We start from the raw sequence: 23,570 nt of genomic DNA, 5'->3' as shown, positions 1-23,570 counted from the left end.
GACTTGAAGCACTGGCGGAAGGGGGAGGGGAGCGGGAGGTAAAGGGGGAGAAGAGAGCTGGATGCGGGGAAGGTCGAGAAAGGCTAACCGAGGACACGCCGCCAAGTACAGAACCTTTGCTGGAGAAGAAGGTCCCACCCACACCACGCCCCTCCCACTCAGGGCGGGGGACGGAGGGTTGGAGATGAAGGTAGCCTGTTTCCACCCAGTCTTCCTTTGGGGTTCTCAGGTCTAAGTTCACGTCTCGTCCAGAATCTGGGGCAGAGAGGGGCAGCTGGGACCCCCTTCCTCCAGAGCATCTCACCCCACCCCTCCACCCCTTCCTTCCACCGGGTCCAGGCAGTTGCTGATTGGCTGCGGGGACCGGCGTCCCAGCCCCCCGGCTCCGAGGCGGGAGCCGAGCGAGCCCGAGGTGGGAGGCGCACTAATGGGCTCCGGGAGCCCCTCCCGAGTCCCAGCGCCCAGCGCCCTGCGCCCTGCGCCCTGCGGGAGGGCTGAGCCGGGATTCCAGGCGGGCAGGTGCGGAGGGAGCGGAGGGGACCGCGGCCAAGGGTAGAAGCAAGTCCTGCGGGGAGAGAGGCGCTGCTGCTCCGGCTGCTGCCTAGGCGGTCGCCACCACCGAGCCGGCGTCCGGAGTGGGGCTGGCAGGCCGGGCGCCGAGCTGCGGGGAGCGAGGGGCGCGCTCATGGAGCACACGCACGCCCACCTCGCAGCCAACAGCTCGCAGTCCTGGTCCCCCGGCTCGGCCTGCGGCTTGGGCTTCGTGCCCGTGGTCTACTACAGCCTCTTGCTGTGCCTCGGTTTACCAGGTGAGGGGCGTGGGGGAGAGGGAGGGAAGCCGGGAGCCCGGAGAGTGCGGGGCGAGCCCTGCCCGGGGCCGCCGGGCCTGGCCACCTTCTGAGTGAGATCCCTGGCGCCCCCTCTGCAAAAAGTTTACGCCTTTCCGGGCAACTGCGGACATTTCCAGACTCTGGGGGCTGAGAGGAAGTTGCGGTGGGCTGGCGGGGACGGTGCAAGAGTGTGTGTGCGTCTCAAGAGTGTGCGCGGCGGGCAAAGGGCCAGGGTGTGTGTGGGGTCGGTGCGAGCGAGCGGGGTTCGAGCTCCTCGGTGTGTATTTGTGTGCGCGACTGAAGGGCTCGGCCGGGCGTCCGCGAGGGGCTCCGGGGAGGGCTGTGTGTGTGTGTGACTCGACTGCAAGTCGGGACAGATGGTGTCATGGGGGCCTCCTCTCTCCCGTCGCCCCCGACGTCCACCCAGACTAGGGGCATCTCTGCCCCCGCGCCGCCTGACCCCAGAGGACGCTGGAAACCCTGATCCTGGGCACTCTCTTGTTCCGGGGGTTGCTGGGATGGAGCAAGGGATGAGCCCCCCGCTGCCACCCTGAGGAAGGCGAGGCCGGCTAGGAAGAGTCAGGGTGGCTCCAGGACCATGCCCTGGACAGGGCAAGGGTGCGGAGGGACACGCGGGCTACCGAGGCCGCCACCGCAGGGGGTCACGGTCTCCTTGAGGACCTGCCTCACCCCTTGGCTTTGCCTCCCAGTTCACCCACCCTGGGCAGCTCACTGCCGCTGCAGATGTCTGTCTGGTCCCACATCTTAGCCTGCTGTCCGAAGTGTAGCTGAGACCTATACTGAATTCCTGAAGAGAGCTTGGTGGGGGGGTGGGGGGGTGGGGGGGGGGGTGGCTGGGGGTGTTGCCCACGCGAGGAAGTGGAGAGTTGGTGTTTGCCAGGGCCCCTGAGGCAAGGAAGGGTTTGGGGGGGCTCCAGCTGGAGATAGTCCCTGCGACAGTCCCCTGAATCTCTGTGGCAGATATATTCCTGAAGATCACTTGCGGGCAGATGGGAGAGAGGGACAGAAAGAAATAGAAAAAAAAAAAAAAAATCCAGTCCTACCTAAAGGCTAGTATCATAGCATCATCCACCCTGCTGCCTTCAGGATCCTGGGAACTTGGGAGCTGGATTTCTGAGAGCCTGGCTGAGATTTCCTTTCCAAAACATTCAACTTGGTAGCCACGGCCTCTGCCTTATTTAAATAAATCCCTCCTCTTCCAAATCTGGCAGGTAGGAGAAAGCGTTAAGTTTGCTAAGACTGAGCCTCTCTGCCGATGAGTGATGAGGCTTTTATTACTAACTAATTGTTCTGGCTGCCCTGGCAGAGAGCTAGCCTTATTCGCCTGCTGGGGTGGCGGGCACGCGTCCTATAATTACCCCAAGCTGGGATCGATTTGGGCCCAGCTCCCACCTCCCCGCCCCCACCCCATGGCCCTCCTGAACCTCTCCAGAACTCTCCTTTGGGGAGTATTTTTGAGACAGTTGCTTATTTGCTGAACCACAGAAATGGCAGAGCCCCCTTTCCTTTTAGCCCTCATATCAGAGTATATCTGACTCCCACCAGTCACCCTTCCATTTCCTCTTTAGACTGAAGTTACCACTCTCTCAGGCTTTTCTTCTGAAAACCCCTTGAGGCGCAGAACCATAGAGACAAGGAAAGGCTCTAAGGGTCCAGAGCAGGGAAATGAGGATGGGGAGAAGGAGGGACAGCTCATATCTTCACACCCCTCAGGGTGGGAGTCAAGATGCTGCACACATTTACAGATTAACCCCCATGCCTGCTAGGACCTTCCTGGCCCATTGGCATTGGCACCTGTCTTATGCCAGCCACAGACTCTTCAGGGCTGAGCCCAGGGCTTGGAGATTTAAGAGTGAGGAATTTTGATTAGAACTTGGAGGACATTGATGTGTTCATACATTCAGAGTTATGACCACCTACTGTTGTGCCAAGAGCTGAGGAGGTATGAAGAGGTGACTCAGAGACCCTTAAGACACAGTCTCTGAGATCAGGGAGCTCAGGGATGGATGCAGAGGGACCAAACATCCTGGAGAAGGACCACTGGAGAGGCCAGGCTTGCAGGAAGATCATGGGCTGGTAACAGCTTGGTTAATGGCTTGCAAGGTAGTTGAAGGGTGACATCCTTAAGTCATTCTCTTAAAACCATAAGGACAAAAAATACGTCCTAGTGACTAAGAGGGCAGACTGTAGAATGAAGCAGAGTTGGCTGTTAATCTATGAACTTTTTAATGTCTCTGTGCCTCAGTTTCCCCTTCTGTGAAATGGGCATAATGAGAGTAGCTACCCTTGAAATTGTAATGAGAAGTAAAGATGTTGATGGAGATGAGGGTGCAAGTCAAGCGCTCAGCTCAGCGCCCAACACACCACACATTGATTGCTGTGTGTGCTGCTGCAGTTGCGGTTATCATGAAGCTGATTCAATTGTAGGGAGGACGGGGGCTGCTTAGCCCTGCCTGAGCCAGGGGAAGGACTTGGAAGCATGCTGAGAAGAGCACTGGGCTCAGTGCCGGCTTCTCAGGCAGAGCTCAGTTCAGTATTCCCCGCCCTGCCCCCAGCCCCCAACAATTAGCAAACCCTCACTACCCTGCTTCCGAGGCTCAGCTATGCTGGGTGTGAAGTAACAGACCGAAGAGCTTGGTAATATTGTTGAAAACTGAGATTTTAATTGAATCACTTTTCCTGGCAGTGGACTCACCCCAATTTCAAATTCTCACTGTGGTGGTAGAGGGCTAGGGAGTGGCTGAGTGTTGGCAAGAGGCGAGCCAGTAACTAGGGGAAAGCAAGGCTGTTTCTTAGCCCCTTCAGCCTCTAGATTGAGAGGAAGAGCTTGGGAAAGGCCATTTGGTCCAATCCCCTGCCTCTAGGAATTGCCCCAGACAGTCTAATTTAACTGGTCTGGTGGGAAATACAGGGGTTTCTCACATGGTGTATAGGCAAAGCTCTGTCACTTGAGAATTCTTACTCTCTGCACCACAGTTTTCCTCACCCATAAAATGGGTGGAGCACCCAGGCAGTTTAGGTTAAGTAAGATAACCTATGTTAAAATGGCTTACCACAGTGCCCAGACTGTGGAAAGCTCTGTTACTCAATGCCTTCTCCACATTGGATTTTTTTTTCCTGTATTAAATGCTTATATTGTGGCACTGAGCCCCCCCATGATGTGTACATATCCTGAACACATTTTACGGAGGAGCAAACTGAGATTCTGAGAAGTGGAGCATCTTGTCTATAGTTGAGCAGTCCAACCAGCATGCAAACACCTGTCCTTTCCATTGCATCCAGTACCTTCATTACTGTTGAGACGTTACTTAACTAACTTCAGTCCTTCTTGCTGTGTGCTCAGTGGAGAAAATTGGTGTCCCAGCTGTTCCTAAAACTCCGTCTCTTTCCTCCTCCTTTTAAAATAAGCAAGATGTTTCCAACTTTTCAAAACACATACAATAAGCCAACAAAATCGAGTTGGGGACCCTGATTGGGCCAGCTGGGACAAGACAGTGCAAAGCAGAAGGCAGTGCAGGAGGAAAAGAGCCTGAATGCTTGAGGAAAGAGAGCAGGAGAGAAGACCGGTGAGCCTGCCTGATAAGGAAGGAGCAGCGCAAAATTATACTGAGATTTGAAAGAGATATTATTAAAACTTTTCCTTCTAAAAGGCACAATGAATGTTAAGGGAGACAAAGTGAGGGAGATGAAGCCTGAAACCACGTGCCACCCAGCAGAAGGGAGCATTTGCCCAGTTGTCTGTCTGCCTCTGAGGGTTGGTGCAGGGTGAAACGGAGGAGATGAGGCTGTAGCTTATCAGGTAGTAAGTGCTTTGACATGTGCTAGTTACTGTTATTAAACCATAGGTAGAAGAATAGTGGCTGCTAAACTGGTCTGAGCCCTCTAGATGTGTTCTTTTTTGCCTGTAAACATCTTTGGAGAAAGTGTAGTAAACAGATTAAAGAGTACCCAGTCTGAAGCTGGACTTCTGGAGTTTGAGTCTTGGCTTTGGTACTTAGAAGCTGTGTGACTTTAGGCAAGTGACTTTAACTCCTCTGTGCCTCAGTTTCCCCATTTGTAATGTGAGGATGATGACAATAATGGAGTCATAGGGTTCCTGTAAGGATTAAATAAGTTAAGCACTTTATACAATGCCTGGCACACAGCAAGCACTCTATAAGTCATTTTTTCATCATTTAAAAATTAGGGAAATCAAGGGAAAATTCCTGACTTCTTTTATGACATCAACTTTACCCTAATACCAAAACCAGACAAAAACATTATAAAAAAACTAGCAAGCAATAGTCCTCATGAACATAGACATAAAAATCCTTAACAAAATATTAGCAACTCTAATCCAGAAATATATAATAATATAATATATATTATTATATATAATATAATATTGAGTTGGCCAAAAAGTTTGTCCAGGTTTTTCCATTACACCTTATAGAAACCCAAATGAACATATTAGCCAACATAATACACAAGACTAAATTGGACTTATCCCAGGAATATAATATAGTTATAATATGGTTCAATAATTGAAAACCATTCACCATGTTAACAATGTGATTTACCATACTGACAAACTAAAAAAGAAATTCTATATTATCATTTTAATAGATGCAGGAAATATTTGACAAAACTCAGTATCCATCCATTTGATAAAAAACTTATCGAACTACGAACAGAGAGAAAACTTCTTTAATCTGATAAAGAGCATCTATTACCTACAGCTAGCATCACATTTAATGAAGAAAGATGGAATGCCTTCCCCTTAAGATCTAGAACAAGGAAAGGATGTTCTCATCACTCCTATTCAGCATAATACTGGATGTTCTAGCCAGTGCCATAAGGCAAGAAAAATGGAGAAAAAGGTGTACATGGAGGAAGAAATTAAATTGTTTCTATTCACAGATGATATAATTGCCTTCAGAGAAAGTTACAAAGACTCCACAATAGAAGCTCCTAAGGACAAAAATTAATGAGTTCAAAATGTTTGCACGCTGTTAATATGCAAAAACCCAACTGTATTTCTACATATTAGCAATGGACAATTTTAAATTAAAAATCAGAATTCAGGGCTTCCTTGGTGGCTCAGTGGTAAAGAATCCACAGGCCAATGCAGGAGACATGGGTCCAGTCCCTGGTCCAGGAAGATCCCACATCTGGCAGAGCAACTCAGCCTGCGCACCACAACTATGGAGCCTGTGCTCTGGAGTGCCGGAGCCGCAGCTACTGAGCCCGCGCTGCAGCTGCTGAAGCCCACACGCCTAGAGCCTGTGCTCTGCAACAAGAGAAGCCACCGCAGTGAGAAGCCCATGAACTGCAACTAGAGAGGAGCCCCGGCTCACCGCAACTGGGGAAAGCTCTCTCACAGCAGCGGAGACCTAGTACAGCCAAAAATAAAAAATAAATAAAACTGGAAAAAAAAAAAAAAGCCCACTTAATTTCGACTCTCACGTTGTAAAAAAAAAAAAAGCAGTGGGAAGGGTGGATTAAAAAAATATATTTCCAGTTTCCCTTAAAAAAACAAAACTGAAAACATTAGACTCACGTTCCCAGAAAGTAGCAGTCAGCTAGAGCTGAGGAATAGGCTGCTTTGCCTTTCCTATGTAACTGTGTGTGTGTGTGTATACACGCACATTAACAGGTAATAACATTCATAGTACTTGAAAACCTAATAGTATAGAAAAGGCACACATTGCAGAGTCTCCCTCCCATTCCTTTCCCCTGCTGATCAACACCCAAAACCATCCCATCATCATCGCCACATCATCACCACACAAAGTAATCTCTTTGTTGTCATTCAGTCACTACGTCCTGACTCTTTGCGACCCCATGAACTGCAGCACACCAGGCCTCCTTGTGTTTCGCTATCTCCTGGAGCTTTCTCAAACTCATGTCCACTGAGTCCGCGATGCCATCCAACCATCTCATCCTCTGTCACTCCCTTCTCCTCTTGCCCTCAATCTTTTCCAGCCTCAGGGTCTTTCTCAGTGAGTTGGCTCTTCACATCAGGTGGCCAAAGTATTGGAGCTTCAGCTTCAGCCTCAGTCCTTCCAATGAATATTCAGGATTGATTTCCTTTAGGAGTGACTGGTTTGATCTTGCTGTCCAAGGAACTCTCAAGAGTCTTCTCTAGCACCATGATTCAAAAGCATCAATTCTGCAGTGCTCAGCCTACTTTATGGTCCAACTCTTATATCTGTACATGACTGCTGGAAAAACCGTAGCTTTGACTCTACGGACCTTTGTCAGCAAAGTGATGTGTCTGCTTTTTTAATTTAAAAAAAAAAGCGTCTAGTTTCCAATTTATTTTGGGGTTTTTTAGTGTATATATACAAGCAAATATGAATAGGGGATTTCAAGTCTCCCTTTTTTTTTTTATTCTCTTGAGCACATAATACACACCATCCTATATCTTGCTGTTTTCTCACTTCATATATCAATAACCCAAAACAGTATATATAATGTTTTTTCCTTCTTTAATGAAGCGATGTAGGATTCCATTGTATATTTGTCCAATCTATTTAATGGTTACCCCTTCAAAAGAACACATGCACCCCAGTTTGAGAGAGTCCCTATGTGGTGCACCTAATTCTCTGTAACCTGTCTGGTCCCTCTTAATTCTCGTTTGGCCTTGGAATCCTTGTTATAACGGTGGGAGAAAGAGCATTGCATGAGGAGTCCTGAATTCCAGGCTTGGTTCTGGTAATAACCCACTGTGTGACCTTGGACAAATCATTCTTAATGAGTTTGTTAAAGGCCCAGGAGAGCTGAACTCAGCTTGTGTTGCCAATTGGAGACACAGCCCATTGATGGGATTTTAGTACAGGCCAATGAGGTAGCTATGCTGGGCTGGCCTTGGGCTGGAGTCCAGAGCAGTAGCTTTGTAATCCTTGCCTCTGACTAAGAGTTCAATAAATGTTATTAACCTTCTATTCCCTGCATGTTTCGTAGCAATTTGAAGTAAAACATGAAAAGGCTTTGCATGATCCCTCACACATTGTAGAAGCTCAATAAATAGTAGCTCCCATTGTTTTTATTGCCAAACATGTCAGCGTGTTCAAGCATTGTAAATCCCCTAAGCCACAGACTGCTTTGTACATAGGTCTTTTCCATAAATGCACAATTCCACTCCAAGTGTACCCACCAAACATGAAGCTCCGTGTCCTGGCAAACTAGGAGAGAATGATCCAATGGATTAAGCAATCAGTACCATCATAAGCCTAGGGAATTTGTACCCCTAAGAGAGTTGCCTGTGGCTCAGTGAAGCCTCCAGAAATAATATCAGTCCAGGTCATGAAATGGTCTTCAGCTAAAACTAGTGAAGAGAATGACAAGCGCCACCAGCAAGTTCACACTGCGTGCTGCAGCTAGGATGGTGAACAGAAGAGGGAAGGGAGGTGAACACAGATCCTGCCACTGAGCCTCTATGTGGATCTGAAATACGTGGATGATGTTTATAGGAGATGCGGCTCTGCAGTGCTAGGGGTGGGGCAGTCTTGAATTCAGATACCTGCATGGGGCAGCCCGACAGTGTAAATAAACAAAATGGGCCCATTTTAAGAACTGTTTCGCTTATCCAAAGAATTGTGCTTCCCTGCTGTTTTGCTGAAAACACGTGACTCTTTCAGTCTATTTCATTTTTCCTCAATGATAGAGACACATGTACCAAAAACATTGCCCTTTCCTCTTAATGATTGCTAACACTTATGTAGCACTTACTATGTGCTGGAGATTCTCCAAAGCACTTTACATACATTCAGTTCAGTTCAGTTGCTCAGTCGTATCCGACTCTTTGCAACTCCATGGACTGCAGCACGCCCGGCCTCCCTCTCCATCACCAGCTCCCAGAGCTTACTCAAACTCATGCCCATTGAGTCAGTGATGCCATCCAACCATCTCATCCTCTGTCATCCCCTTCTCTTCCCGCCTTAAATCTTTCCCAGCATCAGAGTCTTTTCAAATGAGTCAGTTCTTCACATCAGGTGGCCAAGTATTGGAGTTTCAGCTTCAGCATCAGTCCTTCCAATGAATATTCAGGACTGACTTCCTTTAGGATGGACTAGTTGGATCTCCTTGCTGTCCAAGGGACTCTCAAGTATCTTCTCCAACACACAGTTCAAAAGCATCAAGTCTTTGGTGCTCAGCTTTCTTTATAGTCCAACTCTCACATTCATACATGACTACTGGAAAAACTAAAGCTTTGACTAGATGGACCTTTGTTGTCAAAGTAATGTCTCTGCTTTTTAATATACTGTCTAGGTTGGTCTTAATTTTTTTCCAAGGAGCAAGCATCTTTTAATTTCATGGGTGCAGTCACCATCCGCAGTGATTTTGGAGCCCCCCAGAAATAAAGTCTGTCACTGTTTTCATTGTTTCCCCATCTATTTGCCATGAAGTGATGGGACCACATGCCATGATCTTAAGTTTTCTGAATGTTGAGTTTTAAGCCAACTTTTTCACTCTCCTTTTGCACTTTCATCAAGAGGCTCTTTGTTCTTCTTCACTTTCTCCCATAAGGGTGGTGTCATCTGAGGTTATTGATATTTCTCCTGCCAATCTTGATTCCAGCTTGTGCTTCATCCAGTCCAGCATCTCTCGTGATGTACTCTGCATAGAAGTTAAATAAGCAGGGTGACAATATACAGCCTTGACGTACTCCTTTCCTGATTTGGAGCCAGTCTAGCTTATTTAATTCTCATGACAACCCTTTGAGGCATGGACAATTATTATGCCCATTTTCAGATGAGAACAATGAGTAACTTACCCAAGGTCACACAAGTAGAAAATGACAGAGAAGTATTTGGAACTGCTGTCCAGCTTTATTATAAGAAAATGGAAGCACGTGGGCAATGACAGCTGACAACTGACATTCAGTCTGGACTGAGAGATGGGGGTGATAGACCATAGGGAGCAGGAGGATCTGGGGGATTAGAAAGTGCTACCACCACTCAGCTTTCCAGCCAATTGCCCAGTGTTATAAATTGTTCTAAAAACTCTAGAAATCCAGATATTTACATGAAATGCCCAGTGTTTCAATGTTGGCACTGAAATTCAAAAATTTTTAAATCACTATGTGAGCCAGCCCCACCTGAGCCAAATCAAACATGTCTGCAAGTTTGATGCAGCCCACCAGGCTGCCAATTCACAAACTCCAAAGTGGGCAGAACTTCAAGAAGGCCCAAGAAACGTCAAGCAGGTCGCAGTGAGTCGAGAATAAAAACAAGCTGAAGGGAGGAGCAAAAAATAATAGAGAAGGAGACCAAAAGAAAGTGTGGGTAAATCATACCCACAGAAAAGCATACCAACTCAGAAAACCAGGGACTTGGCATAAACTGGAAGGAAATGTTCCAAGAAATCCACAAACTTTATGCTGACAGTGTCTTGAAAGCCTACCATTTAGGGGGAAGGGAATTGCCCTGCAAATCTGACAATGATCATTCAGTGGCCCCCAGACATGGATTCAGGTTCTAAATTTGTGGCTTCTATTGGTGGGGCTCTAACAGGTTGCTCAAAGCCCTCTGAACCTCCACATTCCTCTCTGCAGAGAGAGGGGAACAGTTCCTTTCTCACAGGGTTGATGGTATGGACAAAATGAGATAATTGGAGATTAGCCAGGGCCCAGAGCCTGCCACTCCACGGTTGCTGGGTTTTGGTGACTCTAAACACTCCCATTTCCCAAAATGAGGAAGCTGAGACCTCACCCAAAATCACAGAGCTGGAAATGGCCGAGTCTGAACCAGAACTTAGTTTTTCCAAGTCTTGCTTAGTTCACTTTTTACAAGATCGCATGCTAGTGGTCTCTGAAGAGGAAACAAAGTGGTAAAAGTAAAGGAGCAAAAGGCTACTTTTAGAATGAAGAGTGATCATCTAGATGCGGTGGGGGGGAGGGGGGGAGGTCTTGTTGTTGTTTTACGTAGGATTATTTTAGGTGGTACAAGGCTGCAGCATCAAAATCCCTTTTCAGTTTTCTTAATCCTTCTAATTCCATCAAAGGGAGAGTGGAGAGTGTCAGCTAGGTGCCAGTGTGTCTTTAACACCTTTTCACATGTGCTAAAAATCTCCCTTTCTAGCAGACACAGAGCAGATCTAGAGCTCAGCACCTCGGCAGGAAGTGGTATCTAGCGAGAATTTAATGTCACTCCTGTATTGTCATTGTATTTATTTTTAAGGCTATCTTCTGTTTACAACAGGGAGGTGGGTTTGTTTGTGACATGTACGATTGTCACATGTCCATGCTCTCGAGTATAGTCACCGCCAGCCACATGTGGCTATTGAGCACTTGACATTTAGCTAGTACAACTTGCAGAACTGAGTTTTTTTATTTCATTTCATTTCAATTAATTTACAATTAAAATCTGATACTCGACTCAGTTATTAGAAAATAACTGTTTGTTTGGAACAACATGAGTATGTGAGTCTGTTCTTTCAACTGTACATTTCATGACATCTAAACAGAGATCAAGGTTTTTCAGTGAAAATTTAGCATCCATAGCATTCCATGTGCAGGAAGTATTAAAAAATATAGCAGACTTTGGACATTTAGTATGAAAAAAGAGTTAAATATCTGGATAATTTCTATTGATTACATTTTGGATGAACAAGGTTAAATAAAATATATTGTTAAAATTAATGTCACCTGTTTCTTATTTTTTTCTAATGTGGCTTCTAGAAACGAGAGTGCATATGTGGTTCACATTACATTTATATTGGAGAGTAGTATTGTATAAAGTATAAATTCAAGAAAAAAGGCATATCACTTTAAAACAAGATGTTAAATAAATAATAGTACACAGGACACAGAATATGGCAAAAGTCACAACATTAATGGGTCAGTTACTAAAATCTGGGGAACACTGATCTAATAGAATGCTCTTGATGAAGAAACTGAAACCCAGAAAGGGCAAGTTCCCCCAAAGTTTCATAGCTAATTAGGGGTGACTTGACCCCAAACTTTCCAGATTCCAAATTAAGCTCTGGCCACAGCAAGGAGAATAACCCTGCCATGTCCACCTCCACCAAAGGAAACATAAGGAAAGTAGGAGCACCATGTGGGGAGGAGGTGGCTACCCTGGGTCCCAGTGGAATTCAAAGGGAAGGAACCTCTCTGTATGGATGACTTAGGAACTTGGCCTTCCTACCAAGTGAAAGCAGAATAACTGGGACTCCTCTTGAGGAAAGGCATGACCAGCTGAACTACATTTAGGGGAAGGTAGGCTTTTATCCCATAGATATGTATTCAAATTGCCCCATGACAAAGAAGAATGAGATGAGAAACCAGAGAACACAGTTCCATTCAGAGAGCATCTGCACTCATTGATTCACTAATCCACCCATCCCTCCATCCATCCACCTGTCCATGTAACTGGCAGTGCCAAGTGCCAGGCACTGTACTGGCATGCAGTAAACCAAAAGAGATCCCTGCCTTGCCTTTGTGCACATGTACACACAACCACACACACAGACAGAGAGAGAGAGAGAGAGAGATGGGGGAAACCAGCATGATCAGAAACCCTAATAAATGTAAGCAGTCACCTGTGAAAAGATCATGAAGCAGAGAAGGGCACATGGAGACCTGCACATATAGGGAGCCTCAAGGGGAACAGCCAAAACCTGATGCTGAGGAAAGAAAGGCTGGAAGGATGAGGGCAATGGGAGCGGGCTGTGAAGCCACCCTTCAGGAGGGGACCCGGTGCCCACACAGCTGAACAGAAAACACACCCAAGTCTGGGAGTAAGGTAGCTGGGGCAGGGGGAGAGCACAGCATGAGATGCAAGCAGAAGGGAACAGAAAGCCAGAGTTTCATTAAAACCATGCACACCGATCCTGAGCTGGGACAACACACTCTGCAGTGTGAGCACTAATGTGTCCACCAGCAACTTATATCCTTCCCCATCGTTTGCTCTTGCTAGAGCCCAGGGAGTTGCTTTTCTGCCACAGACATTTCTTATCATTTTCAGCTACATGCAGAGCAAGCTATCAGCCATATCTCTTCAACTGAGGGCCTGTACGCACACACACAGACACTCACAAACAGACACATAGACACACACATACAGACATGCACACATACACACACCCCCACACAGACACATACTCCATAGTCAAAGGAAGAGAATGGCCCGTTATTCTCTTCTGACTGCAACCCTTGCTGTTAGCATTCCTGGCCTCACCCCATGGTTCAGCTCCACAGAACCTGCTGACAAGGGCCATCATCTGCCTCTTGGAAGAAAAGCAGCGGCGTCCCTGGAAGGTGATAGAACAGATCGGTGATTGCAGGGGCCAGTGCTGTGAGGAGGGGGTGCTGCTGCTGCTGCTAAGTCGCTTCAGTCGTGTCCGACTCTGTGCAACCCCATAGATGGCAGCCCACCAGGCTCCTCTGTCACCCGGATTCCCCAGGCAAGAACATTGTAGTGGGTTGCCATTTCTTTCTCCAATGCATGAAAGTGAAAAGTGAAAGTGAAGTTGCTCAGTCGTGTCTGACTCTTCGCAACCCCATGGACTGCAGCCTACCAGGTTCCTCCATTCATGGGATTTCCCAAGCAAGAGTACTGGAGTGGGGTGCCATTGCCTTCTCCAAAGAGGGGATGGATGTGTCTCAAAGGAATCACAGGCCGCACGAGCTCTTGACCTTCACAGAGCACGGTTCCCACACATGTCCGCCCTCCACACCCAGGATCCTTCCAGAACTGCACTACTCATGGGCGGAGGGATCACGGAAGTAACAATGGTTTCGGAATTAAGTGCCATTTTGCCAGCCATGAGGTCTCTCCCCATCTTCAAGCCTCAGTCTCCCACTGCGCATGTGTCTGTGGACACCCTATCAGGTGCCAGGCACCCCTGTGGGCACTGAGGGAGGCAGCAGGCCCTCCAGGAGGCAGACAGCAGTGAGCGAGAAAACAGTGCAGCCGCAAAGTCACGTTCGATGCTGATACAGTCTGAGAGGGTAAGAAGACGTGGGGGAGGGAAGGGGGCAGGACAGGGTTCCCTGGAGAACTGATGTGATGTCTGGGCGGAGGCTGGAATGACAAGAAGGAGGGGCATGGCGGCGGGGAAGGAAGGGGCGGGCAGAGTGTGAAAGCGGGGGAGAGGGTGCGCTGCTGGAGCAGGAAGGCAGGGCTGGGGGCTGGGATGTGACGCGGAGAGGTGGGACCAGGGAGTTGCAGGCTGGAAGGTGTGGGCCTTTGGGGCCAATGAGGAGCTTGGGTTTTACTCTTAAGTGTCGCAAGACACATTAAGCAGGTGACACGACCTAATTTGAGTTTTTCAAAGACCTGTCTGGCTGCCGTGAGAAGAATCGAGGGAAGGTGGTGGGAGGGGAGAGGCTGAGGAGGTGGCTGCCGTGGAAAGGGGTGTGAAGGGCCTCCGGGGGCTGGCACAGGGCAGGGCACGCGGTGGGAGTGTGGGTCGAAGGTCACGTGTACAGCCCACCCCACTCCCCACTCCTGCCCCATCCACCATGTCCTCCGTCTCCAAGTAAAACAGGCAGCCAAGAGAAGTGAGCCAACTGAGGATGTCCTCAGACATGTGCCTGCTCCGGGGCGATGGGAGACCCTGCGCTGGAAGAGCCCTGATCGGGGTCGTGGCCCCTGGCAAGTCCCACTGATGACCCAGCTGTCAGTTGCGGAGAGTTCTGATCAGAGAGGAGGCGAGTGCCTGGGCGAGAGCAGTTAAGTCACCTTCAGCTCTGTCGCTTGACAAAAAGGAACGGGAGCGAGTTGTGGCCGGCGCTGCAGCAGGACGTCATCACCGTGACTGCACTCAGCTCTGAGGACTAGGGTCCAGTAGGAGGAAGGGAATAGTGTCCCCAAGACTGTGGTGGAGACGCTGAAGACATCTTGACCATGGACGGAGAGGTGTGTGGAAGAGGGAAGAAAGGGCTCTTGGATCTTCTCAGGGGAGAGCTTCTGGCCAGAAGAGGTGGACTCTGAGAAATGAAATGACTTTTTTTTTCTTAATCACTGCCAGCACTGAATGCTGGTCAGATGCTTGCTGATTAACAACACCCTTCTCAAAGCCCTCGTTTCACTTCCTCGTTTCACTTCCGGAAGAGGTCTAGACCGGGGGTCACAGCTTCCGGCGGCCGACTGGAAACTCAGACCTTTCAGAATAGGAGAGAAGCCTATTCAAGGTTTTCTTAAAAAGCAACACCTTCCCTAGTAACTTTCAGAGAGAAGCTCATAACAATTCACATTTCTCAGGACTCTTGAGAAATTTTAAAGTCTGCCCAAACTGAGCTCTCGCTGACTGTCGTCAAGCGGCCAGAACCAGGAAGCCGCGACCACCTTTGCAGGGAGCTGGTGCTGTCAGTTCACCTCAGCCCCACCTCTCCTTACTCACGCCCAGTGCAAAGATTTTTTTCTTTTACCTGGCCTGCGTCCCTCACTTATGTCCTCTGTCTGGCCCCTCTAGGATTTTGAATTTTCTGTGTTAATGCCTTTCCTCAAATGTAGCTATGTACATGCTACACACACACCCCATATCCATTTACGCCCTCACACTTTTTACCTCATAGCCACTTTCCAACCATTCTAAATGCTTTATTGCAAGAAAAGAAGTTGCTAAGACCTGGATTTGAGACCCACTGGACTTTCTAGGTGTATGCAGTTAACTTCTCTGAGCCTCTATTTCCAGATCTACTACATAAGGTTAAGAGTACCCACCTTGCTGAGAATACATGACATCGTACATCAAGGGTGTAGCGGGTGCTTAATGAATAAGGCTGACAAGGATTTCCTATCTGATCCCCACTTGGGCTCTTAGGCTGCATAAAGTATCCCGCTCCATTTCATGAGGCCCTAATTTGTGCCGAAGGTTATAGGGGATAACGATGGAGGGAAAGAAAAGGTGAAATGGTTCCTTAAAGCACTCACACTCTAGTTAGGTAAAAAAGCAAATTAATAATCATAATACAATGTGACACATTCTTTAACAGAAGTGAGGGCGAGGCATTGAAATTCATGTAGGAACCCAAACTTACCTCTGCCTGGAAGCAGCAAAAAGATACTGAGTTAGGCAATGTGCCCTTGACAGTAGGCACAGAGTCTGAATCCTCTCTTTGATTCCAGTGCCCTCTGGTATTGGCACATGCCAATGGGTTTGGTAAGTATTGGATGGGTGGATGGATAGACAGATGGATGGATGAATAAACAGATGACTGCCTTCTCAATTCCATAAGTGTAACTTCCTTAATAATCTTGAAGAGACTGAAAATACATCTTGACCGTAACATCGTCATAACCACCACTGCCATTACTGAGCACTTACTCTGAGACAAACACCAGATCAAACACTTTGCTCCACAATGCCTCATTTAATCCTCACAGCAATGGCTCTGAGGTTGGAACTTCTGTGGCAGGTGGGGAAACTGAGGCTCTGAGAAATACAGTGAGCCACCCAAGAGAATTCAGCCACTGAGCAGCAGATCTGAGCTGTGACAATCCTGTGCACCCCTGCTTGTGCCTGAGCCGCCACTGGGCCTGCCGTGGACATTGGTATTCAGAGAATAAGAGGAAAAACGCTGTGTCTACAGACCTCTGCCTTGGTTCACCCTCCCAGCCTGGTCTTTGCAGGCATTTTGAGGGACTAAGTCTTCCTTTCTGATTGAGGACACTTCCTGGTGTCCCTATTGCCCTTTCCCCAAGCAGATGCTTTAATTACTTGAAATTATTTTTAAGCAAGGACGGGAAGGTGAATTCCCTCTCCACCCCACACCTAACCTACAAAATGGAAATTGAGCTGCTTTTTTTTAAGTAGCATATTGTGATGAAACGACTCCCTGAAAAACTCTGCCACCTTTCAGAGACTTCCAAGGTGTCCTTTATCAGCCAGAAGCAAACTCACTTCAGTCAAGTGCTCAGAATTCCAAACCCAGTTCATGTGGTGAATGTTTATTGACCACCTATTATGTGCCAGGCTCTGTTCCTAATGCTTAAAAAAAGTCATCAGTAATAGCCATTAATGTTAATATAGTGTTGGCCAATATACAAAGTGAATTAAAATTTACAAAGGGCTTGCTCATCCATTATGAAACTGGAGTTAGGAGGAGTCAAACAGCTTTCCCAAGTTACTCCCAATAGGCAGGTTTGAAAAAATAAAACTACATCCTGGACCTCAAACCCAGGGCTCTGTGTTCCACTAAATGCACAAAGCTATGAAAGACAGGAATGACCCCTACCCAAGGTGGAGCCACCCCTCTGAATCTTGCTAGGACTGTCCAGTATTCATTCATTTGAAAACAGAGTGCTCCCTACTGGTGCCACAAATAGATCTGGGCTCCTGTCCTTGGGGAGAGCAGAGTCTAGTTGAAGAGATGAAAAAGCAGGTACATCTCTATGGTATACATCTGTGGGGTGTGGTATACCACGGGACACAGAGGAAGGTATCAACTGCAGTCCTGGGATGGGGGATGGCCATGGTGAGGATGGGGTGGGGCTGTCAGGGCAGAAATTTACCACTACTATCTGGAAACCCCCTCTTTCCCTCTGGGACGTGACACGCTATGTGTGTTCTGATCACTAGTCTGTTTCTTCATCACAAACACACTGAGCATCTCCTTCAGCATCAGAACCACTGCCAAGGACTGGGGATAAGAAAGGAAAATGAACTTTTCCCATGCTTTCAAGATGTAAACTACACTGTCCAGTACACAAAACAAGTAAATTGAAAATGATTAGGTTGTATCATGTGAAATTGTCAATATTTGGCAACTTCTTACTTTTTAAAAAGTCCATTCTGTATGGTTCAATCGATTACCCAATAATGTAATAACTTGCTGTACTAAAGAAAAGCTCAGGGTGACGTGAAAATCCCAAACCCTCAGCACACTTCTTCCTCCACCATCCCCCTGTGGCAGAATCCACAGCTGCAGCTTGGAAAGCAGGACCACTGAAACCTTGATGGTAGAATCATAACGAACTTTGAGTGCCTGCTACCTGTTGGACACTGTTTCCAGCACTTTCCATGAATTAATTAATTTAATCCTAGTAAAGTAGGCACTGTTATTACCCTTCATTGTACAGATAAGGAAACTGAGGCCCGAGGTAAGTGATTAAATGGCTCAGGGTCACGCAGTTACTGCTACTGCAAAGACAGACCTCTGACCCAGACACCACAAGCCAGAGCCTGTTTGCCCATCTGTCAGTTGCAGCAAGAATGGAGATTTCCATGGTACTTTCCATCAGTTTTGTGAGAGATTTAAGGAGATTTCAGACACAAGCAGGGCTGCTTGGGGACCCAAAAGACAAAGTACAAACAAGAGTTGGAAAGGAGACCATTCTCCCCACCTTTGGGAGCTTAGAATGCTGTGGATAGAATCTTCTTTCTGTTCCATTTTCTAATCAACTATTGTTATTACATTTGACTTTGGTCCTCTTGAGGTCTCAGCTGCTGGTCCCAATAATGTTCTGACTACTTTGTTGAGATCTCTAAGCATACTATTATATCATCTGCAAATAAGAATAGGAACAGTTATGCTTTCTTGAATAGTTTCACCTCTTTGTTTAGTTTCCTACCTTAGCATTTTGTTTAAACTGTAGATTTGGATTCTATAGTAGTAGTATTAGTATGTAACATTAGTTAAGTTAGTTTTACCAATTTCATTAGACAGAGGAAAATGGATTAAGGTTTTGAGCAAATGTAGACAAATGGCTTCAGGAAAAGAGGGGCAGGAGCCAGGGTGGAACTGAGAAGTCCTGCAGTAACTCAGGTATAATATGATGCCATCTAGACGTGGATGCTGCACTAAACGAATATTTGTCAAGTGTCTACTATCTGCCAGAAACTGTGCTAGAGACACAAAATGAGGCAGACACACACTTGTCCCCTACCCCAGAGCTCCCAGTGTCAGGCTGCCTGAGGAAAGAGAAAAGACAGGGTGCTTCTAGGAAGTATTTAGATAAAGTAGTAGCTGGATGTGGTCTTATGGGTGAGCAACAAAAATTATTTCAAGTCTCAAAACCTGGTAGTACAATTGATAATCACTAGGAAATCAACTGATATTTTTATTAGCTTCCAAAATCTATTACAATCTATTCACCTGAAAAAAAAAAAAAAAAAAAAGATGAGAACAGGGAAATGGGAATTTTTCATTTATGAATGCTTTTGAAAATGTGGATTCAAAAGAAATTAACAGGTATTTTAATTTTCTGCTATCTCATTCCTGATACCAATGAGGCTCCTCTGAAATATCTTGTGATAATTAACATTTGCCTAGTGCTTTTCCAGTTTGCAAAGCTGCTTCCCATGCATTGTCTCCTTCAATCCCCACAACAACCTTGGGAGTTTGCAAAGCAATTTCACTGAGGTTATCACTCTGCAGTCTTGAATTCTCAAACCTCATTTCCCCATGGTCCATATGCTAGCCAAGCCTGTCATTTTACAGTTCTGCAAACACAGCATGGTTTCACACTTGCTTGATTTTGTACTTGTGGTTCCCTCTGCCAAGAAAGAAGCCCATCCCTTCTCTGTCCAACCAAGGAGGGTTCTCTACATTCTGGGAAACCCTGGGCAGGTAGGGAAAGACCTTTTACCCTGGGGCAGCAAGGAAGGTCCAGTACCTTGGTGTTGGGAGCACCCCAGGATGGTGCCCATGTCAGTGGCAGACCAGCAGACTAGTGAGCACAGAGTCTGTCCTGCAGCTAATTTGGTGTCAGTAGAAGCAATGGTCCCAAGGCCCTCTGACTTCTTAAAGAGTATAGCAGTTAACACTTTGCAGTTGGACAGACCTGAGTTCAAATCCTGGCTTTGTGACTTACTAGCTGTGTAAACTTGGGCAAGTCTCTAAATCCAGTCCAAATACCCTCCTCTATAGGATAGATCTGATAACACCCACCTATAAAGTGAGGGAACTAGCAATGAAAATTGAGTGTAAAACCCTTACCATAAGATTGCTAAGTAGAAGTTATCCTTTTTATTATCCCATGCCCATTCTAGGCATTCCCTGGCAGTCCAGTGGTTAAGACTCTGCACTTTCACCACCAAGGACCTGGGTTCAGTCCCTGGTCAGAGAACTAAGATCCCACAAGCCATGTGATGTGGCCAACCAAAAAGAAAAAAGAAAGAAAAAAAAAAACGGAAACAGTGTGGAAACCTGGAGAAATAAAGTAATATTTTTTAAAAAGACCACTTCCTTCATGACAGAAAAATGTATAGAATCACTCATTGTCATCATCATCATCACTATTACTACTACTACTGCTATTATTACTTACATTTTCTCTTGTTTCTAAAAGGGAAAAAAAAACACTTGCTTTTTTTACTGACATTTTCCCTATCCTCTCTTGGAAATGGTATTTCTGCTAAGAAAAGAAAGAGAGGCAGAGGCAGATTATTTTGTCATAGGGAGACCATAGGGGCATCAATGGGGGGAGGGGTGGACTAAACCAGCCGGCTCTGAAGGGTCAAGGACAAGGGTCATCCTATTGAAATGGATGAGGAGTATTACAGGAAGGGAGAACTCCACAGGCAAAGGCTCAAAGCTGGAGACAGTGGGCTTCTTTGGGGTGCTGCAGGTGCCAAGTTTCCTCTAAACCGGAAAACAGGGAAGGAAGGAGTGGTGAGTGAAATGGGATGGACAAGGGAGCTGAGGTCGTAATTCCAATGATGTCTACTATGCAATCCTAACTTTTCTAAGCACTTTCAATGCATTAACTTATTTAGTCCTCACAATTGTCTCCATTTCAAGATGCGCACGTGGAGGCACAGAGAAGTTAAGTAACCTGCCCAGGGTCACACAGCAAGTAGGAGTCAGATCTGGATCCCGTGCCCAAGCTCATCATCACAGCACTAGTAAGGGCACTGCTGGTTTCTTTTCTCCTGTGATGTTCAGGCAGGTGTCCCCAAACCAAAAAAGATACAGGCCTCCTCAAAATCACAAAGAAGCAAACTGTCCTTCACCTGCTGAACCCAGCTTGGGCAGAATGGTAGCTAATCTCTCTCTGCCGCCTCCCAGTGTGCAGAGGTGGGTCTTTAGAAGTTCCCAAACATAAATCCATTTCCATATAATTATAGCTCCTTGACCTACATGTCATTCAGCTGTGTGCATGGGCTGGAGGCACAAAAACCAATTTCTCCAAGCAGAGAAAATTGCTTCCTGAGGCCCCCGGGTAATTAGACATTGTCTTCCGGGCATGGCCTGTTCCCTGTCCGTCCACGTCCCCTGGCACAGGTGCTGCCTCTTCCACCCCGCATCTGCTGGGGGGATGCAGGTCCCATCGTGGAACAGAACATCCACCAGGACAGTGGCCTTGAAGAGTGTGCAGCACGCAGGGGGTGTGCATCAGAGAATTTCCGATGTTCTTGAACATCCAGATCCTGTGGAAGTTTCCCCTGCCAGCCTAAGAGGAGAAGGGGACACATTATGCAGGAAGGTGGTACCTCTAAGCATTTCTGCTGCTGCTGTCAAATTGTATATAGGAGGAGAGTTATTGCATATATGAAGAGAGTAACATGGAAACTTACAACACCATATGTAAAATAGATAGCCAGTGGAAATTTGCTATATGACTCAGGGAACTCAAACGGGGGCTCTGTGACAGTCTAGAGGGGTGGGGTGGGGAGGGAGATGGAAGAGAGGTTCAGGAGGGAGGGGGACATGGGAAGAAAAAAGAACTTGTATATAGGAGGAAGCTACAGTGCCAACCCGTGTTTGAAAGTTTCAACAAGGTATGTAAAGGAAACTCTGTTCTACACCACCCCCTCATCTACCTTCAGGGATGTCTGTGGTTAGGTACAGAAATAACAGGCATCTTCCTTAGTAAAACCCTTTAGTGCTTAAAGCCCTTCAGTGCATCTCCATTGCCTCAGGACAAATTCAACTCAAACCCAGTTTAAATCATTAGAATCAAGTACTGTTACTTCTCCACCTCTTCTCCCACCAGGGCTCCCTCCAGCTCCCACTCCAGCTCTGGGCTGGGGCAGGCAGATGGCAGACATGAGTGAGGCCCATGGGGACTTGCTGAGCTGGAGGCTAGCCCCAAGCAGAATTGTGGGCCCAGTGTGGCCTCCCCTTCCAGTTTTCAAAAAGAGCTCAAATCCTTGATTGGACATGAAATACTCCAATTTGTAAAGATGGCGACTGATTCGAAAACATCAAAGACATACCTGCAGCCTGAAATCGGCCCCTCGGGGCCCCCATCTGTGATTCTCTAGGTCAAATTCATCACCCCTTCCTAAGCACAGCCAAAGCATGCTTCCTCCTGCTGTTGTGGAGCTTGTCTCTGGGGATCGATCTGGCTTCTGCCAGGCTAGGAGCTCCAGGAAGGAAAAAGCCATTTCCTCTGATTTACTAGGACGTCCATGGCTGTAGCAAGGTGCCTGTATCCAGCAGGAAGTCAATATCTCTAAGGGTTGGCCAAAAGGTTCGTTCGGTTTTTTCCCATGTGTGCCTGCATGCAAAGTCACTTCAGTCGTGTCCGACTCTTTGCGACGCTATGGACCGTAGCCCACCATACTCCTCTGTTCGTGGGAGTCTCCAGGCAAGAATACTGGAGTGGGTTGCCGTTTCCTTCTCCAGGGGATCTTCCCCACCCAGGGATCAAACCCACATCTCCTGTGGCTCCTGCATTCCAGATGGATTCTTTCCACTGAGCCACCAGGAAAGCCCACTTTCTTCTGTAAGATAGCTCTAACAGAACTTAGAATAGAAGAATAGAATAAGTCGCTCAGTCGTGTCCGACTCTTTGCAACCCCTTGGACTGTAGCCTACCAGGCTCCACCATCCATGGGATTCTCCAGGCAAGAATACTGGAGTGGGTTGCCATTTCCTTAGTTGTCTTCAACTTCATTCAGAACAATTTTCTTAGATAGTATCATGACGGCTGTCATATCAGCATGCACTTTTTTTTCAAGTATCAAAATTGGTGAATTTTTATGTAGCCATTTTAATACTGAAGATGGAAGGGAAAAAAGCAACATTTTTAGCATATTATGCTTTATTATTTCGAGAAAGGTAAAAACACAACTGAAATACAAAAAAAAAATTGTGCAGTGTATGGAAAAGGGGTTATGACTGATTGAATGTGTCAAAAATGGTATATGAACTTTCTTGCTGAAGACCTTGATAGAAAAGTTGAAGTTGATAGTGATCAAATTGAGATATTAATTGAGAACGATCAACATTATACTTCACAGGAGATAGCTAATATACTCAAAATATGAAATTCATATTGAAATGAAAACCATTTGCACCAGTTTGGTTATATTAATCACTTTGATGTTTGGGTTCCACATAAGTTAAATGAAAAAAAAAAAAACCTCCTTGACTGTATTTCCACATGTAATTCTCTGCTTAAACATAACAAAAATGTTCTATTTTTAAAGCAAATTGTAATAGGCAATGAGAAATGGATACTGTACTGTACAATAATGTGGAATGGAACACGGGGCAAGTGAAATGAACCACCACCAACCACACCAAAGACAGGTCTTTATTCAATGAAGGTGATGTTGTGTATATGGTGGGATTGGAAGTGAGTCGTCTATTATGAGCTCCTTCTCGAAAACCAAACAATTACTTCCAACAGTACTGCTCCCAATTAGACCAACTGTAGGCAGCACTTGATGAACACCATTCAGAATTAATCAACAGAAAATACATAATCTCCCAACAGGATAACACAAGACCACATGTTTCTTTGATGACCAGGCAAAAACTGTTACAGCTTGGCTGGGAAGTTCTGATTCATCTGCTGTATTCACCAGACATTACATCTTCAGCTTTTCATTTAT

The 23,570-nt window shown here is 46.5% G+C and overlaps 1 protein-coding gene across 1 annotated transcript in view; it reads left to right on the top strand.

The window, feature by feature from the left end:
• The first annotated feature begins 399 nt into the window (after positions 1 to 399).
• The window catches only part of GPR139 (G protein-coupled receptor 139), a 42,189-nt gene continuing 19,018 nt past the window's right edge, over positions 400 to 23,570 (top strand). The window contains exon 1 of the mRNA XM_043456262.1: positions 400 to 809. Coding sequence (XP_043312197.1) covers positions 686 to 809 — 124 coding nt within the window. The 5' untranslated portion in view covers positions 400 to 685. The remainder of the gene's footprint in view (positions 810 to 23,570) is intronic.

The sequence above is a fragment of the Cervus canadensis genome, chromosome 32 (genome assembly GCF_019320065.1).
Source record: "Cervus canadensis isolate Bull #8, Minnesota chromosome 32, ASM1932006v1, whole genome shotgun sequence".
NCBI classification, from domain to species: domain Eukaryota; kingdom Metazoa; phylum Chordata; class Mammalia; order Artiodactyla; family Cervidae; genus Cervus; species Cervus canadensis.
Note: the sequence above shows the minus strand (reverse complement) of the source record. Positions and strands in the feature narration are given on the sequence as shown.